This window comes from Pteropus alecto, unplaced genomic scaffold (genome assembly GCF_000325575.1).
Source record: "Pteropus alecto unplaced genomic scaffold, ASM32557v1 scaffold8, whole genome shotgun sequence".
Taxonomy (NCBI): Eukaryota; Metazoa; Chordata; class Mammalia; order Chiroptera; family Pteropodidae; genus Pteropus; species Pteropus alecto.
In genome coordinates this window covers 16,838,250-16,842,929 of record NW_006494609.1, presented here as the reverse complement: position 1 = coordinate 16,842,929, position 4,680 = coordinate 16,838,250, and the positions used below count along the sequence as shown (strand labels likewise).

General features: G+C 57.2%; 1 protein-coding gene across 1 annotated transcript in view; it reads right to left on the bottom strand.

Annotated features, from left to right (window-relative positions):
* CCDC197 (coiled-coil domain containing 197) overlaps nt 1-1,935 on the bottom strand; it is a 7,634-nt gene extending 5,699 nt beyond the window's left edge. Inside the window, 3 exon segments of the mRNA XM_025042116.1 lie at nt 494-576; nt 1,830-1,911; nt 1,914-1,935. Coding sequence (XP_024897884.1) covers nt 494-576; nt 1,830-1,911; nt 1,914-1,935 — 187 coding nt within the window.
* Between the last annotated feature and the right edge of the window lie 2,745 nt (nt 1,936-4,680).

Here is a 4,680-nt window from a genome sequence, read left to right as displayed (position 1 = left end):
TTCCAGTACTTGTAACAGTTGACTCTGCCATAAATCATGATAAAACAATAACAACAAAACCATTTCAGATGTCTCTGTAATTTTAGTTGACGATAGCAAAACAAAAAGCAAAACTAAAGACAAATGAAATACTAGTAATGATAGTTCACATTTACTGGGTGCTAGCTAAATGCTAGGTACCGTGCTACATGCTTATTAAGGATGAGTTCCATGTGATCCACGTGACCGCTGCTGCTCCCACCGCACAGATAAAGGGACCAAGGCCTTGAGAACCCACCACAGCCTACACCGTTAGCCCCGACAGGGCCGAGCTTCCCCAGGCAGGCTGGCTCAGGCAGGCTGAGCCCTTCTCAACCACGCTGGCTTTGGTCTTTGTAGATCCCCACTCTGCACATGAACTCGAGGTTCAGCAAGGCTACACGCTGTGCCCCAGTCCTAAGGCTGGGAGGTGGCTGCAGACAGGATAGGCTTTCTAAGGAAGCAACATATGTACCCTGGGGGATTTTCTCAAGGACCTTAATCAGATAGTCTTCAAAAAGTTTGTGCTTCTCCACCTCTCTCTTCAGCTTCCTCTGCCTGTGGAGACATTTCAGTGACGGTGAGAGCCAGATATGAGGATGTGGTTTGGAGGTTCCTAGGTCGTGATCCCTTGCGAGGCCACCCTCTGTGGTCTCCTGCCCAGACCTGCACAGGCTAGCCACTGCCCCCATCAGTGCACCACGGGCTTAAGTCTCTCCCCACCCCACTTACTGCTGAGCAAGTTGAAACACAAACAGGTCAAAGCAACGCCAGTGGTCACACTGTGAGGAAGGGACCTGGGGGAGAGTGAAGCTGGTCATTCTGGCATGGGGGTCTAGTAAGGTGCCTCTCCTGGAGGCTGAGCAGGGGGTGGGTGGCCTGAACCCCTAATAGCTGCTGATATGGCCAGGTGCTTCACCTCTCTGTGGCTAGGTGGCCCAACTGTAATAAGAGAGATGCCCCCTCGCAAGCTGACCGGGACCACACCTGGAATACCTAGCATATCGTAAGCACTCAGTCTGAGGTCGGGGCTCCCAGAAGTCCCCAGAGAGGAGACAGCCACTTGTTGCTGCCTAGCCACACCTGATTCTTGGGGCTTCCCCAAGCAAAATGAGTCTCCAGTAGGTCACCCACTCTGGACCCAGTCAAGGTCAGGGGCTGAAATGATGGGCTCAGTGACCCAGGCCAAGCCACTCTGCCTCTGGAGCCCCATTTTCTCATCCATACAGTCCTGAAAATGCAGGACAAATTGTCTCTCTCTACAAACAGTACACGGGGCCCTACGAGCCACGATGCCAAACCTTACTGGGGCTGGGAAGCCTTATCGAATCTGATAGAAGGGTCGGACCTTTTCTCCATAAAACTGCTCGGACTCGTCTATTTTCATCTAATTCGGGCATTGGTCGGCAGCCTGAAACTGAAGGGCCGCACGGTGGGAGGAGGAGGCCCGAGGACCAGGGTCTCCACTCAGCCAGGCAGCAACCTCGAAGGCTGATTTTAGAGGGGATGGGCTGACAGGTGCACAGGAACGGCCACCCACAGACCTGCTTTCGCGATGGGAGACTAAGCCCAAGGAAAGCTGGGACCGGCCCAGGGTCTGAGGTCAAAGGTGGGAGCTGAGCCCCGGCCCCTCACCACAGCTGCCCCTCATGATTTACTTCTAGGCATCATTGCCTCCCTCGTCCATCCCATGGCCTGGTCTCCTTAGGCTTCTATGCTCAGTCCCTGACACTTAGTCCCTGACACTTAGCCCATGGCACGTGGCACTGAGGCTGGGGCAGGGGCATGGCAGGGCCTGGGAGAACTTGGACTTGGCCTGGAGCTGACAGAGTTCCTGCGAGAGCAGGGGCAGGTATCTGTCCTCATCACCGGTATTGCTTGGGCCAGACCCCAGCCTGTGTCCATGGCCGCTGGCATTGCCCCTCACCATCCCAGGCCACCCTGGAGGATGAGGGCCACGTGGGCCAGGCAGGAAGAAGATGGATGGCAACCGCGACAACCAGGGCAGCTTTCTCCTCTGATCCTCCCGACAGTCCTCGGAAACCAGGCTACGGTCCAACTGCATAGAAAAAGAAACAGAGGCTCAGAGGGGACGGGTAACTGGCTGAAGGACAAACGTCAGGCCTGGATTTGAACTTGGGTCACTAAATCCAGAGTCTTGGGTCTTTGAGCTGTACCCCAGCTCTGGAGGGGCCAAACAGGCCATTCCATAGCAGCAGCATCACCCTCGCCGCCCCATAAGTGGGATGGGCCCATCACCGCCAAATCCCAAGGGCCCCAAGGTGCCCGGGACTGCCGGCAGGTGCTGGCTTCCGATGGCATCCAGGAAAAAGCCCTGGGTAAAAGCTGGAGACTGGTTCAGAAAGCGGCCCGCATGAGGAGGCGGCAGCTTTGTCCTCTGTCTCTACCCATCAACCCCCACCTATTTATGTATTTAACTGACATCATAAAATCCGACCGTATACAGAGCTTATTGAGCTCGAGGGGAGACCGAGACAGACACTTTGAATAAGCTCATGGTTAAGCTGGGAAGCTAGTTTAGTTGACAAGTAGTTCCGACCCAGCCTTGCAAAGGGTTGCAAGGGCCACTCACCTACGTCTGGTTCCCAGTTATGGCCAAAAGGTGAAGAGAGTGTCCTTAAGGGTGTCATTCACTGGCCCTCTCCTGGGCTAACCCAGCACACGGTAAGGGGGAGACGGGGAGGGGCTACAGGGTCAGTTTTCCCGACCCTGAGCATCAGACCTCATGAACATGGGGAGGAGAAAGGGGCCCAGCTGACTCATTCACAGCTCCAGGAGCCCAAAGCCATACTGGGCCATGACATCACAATGCTGGCTTGTCCTGGTGCCGTGTCCATTGCGAACCCACTTGTGGGTGGAGGGCCCGATTCTCCGTGGTTCCGTGCCCCTCCCCACCAGTTCAGCTCCCAAGGAGAAGGGATAGTTGGAGGGCTGGTGACTTCAGGGGAGACTTGGGCTATTTTTGTCCTTTCTCTCAAGGTGGGTCATCTGCAGGCGAGGCGGGTCACCCCTGACGCCCTAACTCTGTGGGCTGCCCAAATTCCACTGCCCTGTCCTAGGACTGTCCTTTCTACCTCCTCCTACCTGATTGTGGGTGGCTGCAGCTCAGACACTTCTTCACCTGGGGCATTCAGCAACCATGAAGCCTCAGCCCTGCCCACAGCTTGGGACCATGCCTGACCCAGGGCAGGGGAGGGGGCAAACTAAAGGAGTCTTCAGGACCTAAGCCTGGGACCTGCCCCTGCCTTACGTATCAGGATCGAAGGCTGGGACTGGGGCTGGGGCCATGGCTGGACTGGGGGCTGAGGCAGGGGCAGGTGTTGGGCCCATGGTGACTCTGGGACAACTCAGAAGTGAGAGGTGTTGGGCCCATTGTGACTCCGGGACAACTCCCCCATCTCCCACTCCTCAGCAGCTCCCTCATGACCCCTCATCAGCGGGCAATGGATCCAGTCCCTGCTGGCCCAGAAGTCCCTGCGCAGGCCCCAAGGGGGCTGTCTCTGTTGGACCCTCCACGGTTCTGAAGCCCATCAAACAGTTGTTGAGAGAGCCTGGTCCTGGCCTGGCCCGGGGTTCAGACGAGGGAGGGGGAAGAACGTCCGTGCAGGGAATGCCAGTACGGAGGGAGGGAAGCCCCGGGTAGGGGCTGCCCACGGGGTCAGAGCCAGTCTGGGGGCAGGGGTTGGGGGGGCCGGTTGGAGTCGACAATGACTGAGTGAAGAGTGAGCGAAGGAGTAATGTGGGCAGGGCGTTCCCAGCAGGAGGAATGGCGGGAACAAAGCTTCAGAGGCATGAAGCAGCACGCATGGTCTGTGAGGTCTGCAGGCAGACCCTTAAAAACAGAAGGTGAAGGTCAGGGTGGGAGTGGCCCAGGATAGGGCTGGAGAGGCTGCCGGCTGGAGACGGCGCATAGGCCAGGCCGTCTAGTTGCCTGCAACAGAAACTCAGCAGGCTGCTCTGGGCAGACAGGGCGTCCGTGGAAGGCTGCGAGGAAGAAGGGCACAGAGCTGGAAGAAAAGCTAAAGACTCAGACTCAGAAGGAAGGGGCCCAGGGCACCCCCGGAGATCCAAGCAGCAGGAACTCAGGAGATACCCTCTAAATGAACCCTCCCCACCCTCTTTTCAATGGCCTCTCCATCCTCAAAAATCAAAGTCCTCGAGAGGGCGCCCATTGGCTGAGCCCAGGCCGTGAGCCCACCCCTTGGCTTGACTGGCAGTCACGTCATAGGAGCTGCACTGGGGGCTGGAGGTTTCCCAGAGTGAATCCCAAGCCATTGGCTAGAGAAGGGGGTAGGGGTGCTGAGCAGGTGCTTACCTCGTGGAGGCTCCGAGAAGCCAGGCCAAGGAGTCTGGGCTTTACCCTGAAGGCAGCAGCCACCGAGGGGTTTCCGCTGAAGGCATCTCGGATCGTGCCGCAGCTCAGGGCGAAGGTGAGGCAGGAGGGCCAGAGGATGCAGTGGCTCACCTTCTCAGCACGGTTCCAAGCGCTTTCCACGCAGGGGTTAATTTAACGTGACACACCCACGCGGTAAAGCTGTATTTCACGGAGGGGGAAACTGAGGCCCTGAGAGGTTTAGAGACTTGTCCAAGGTCTCACTGTTGGGCCACTGCTGAGCTGAGATGTTGGTTCAGGAAATCAGC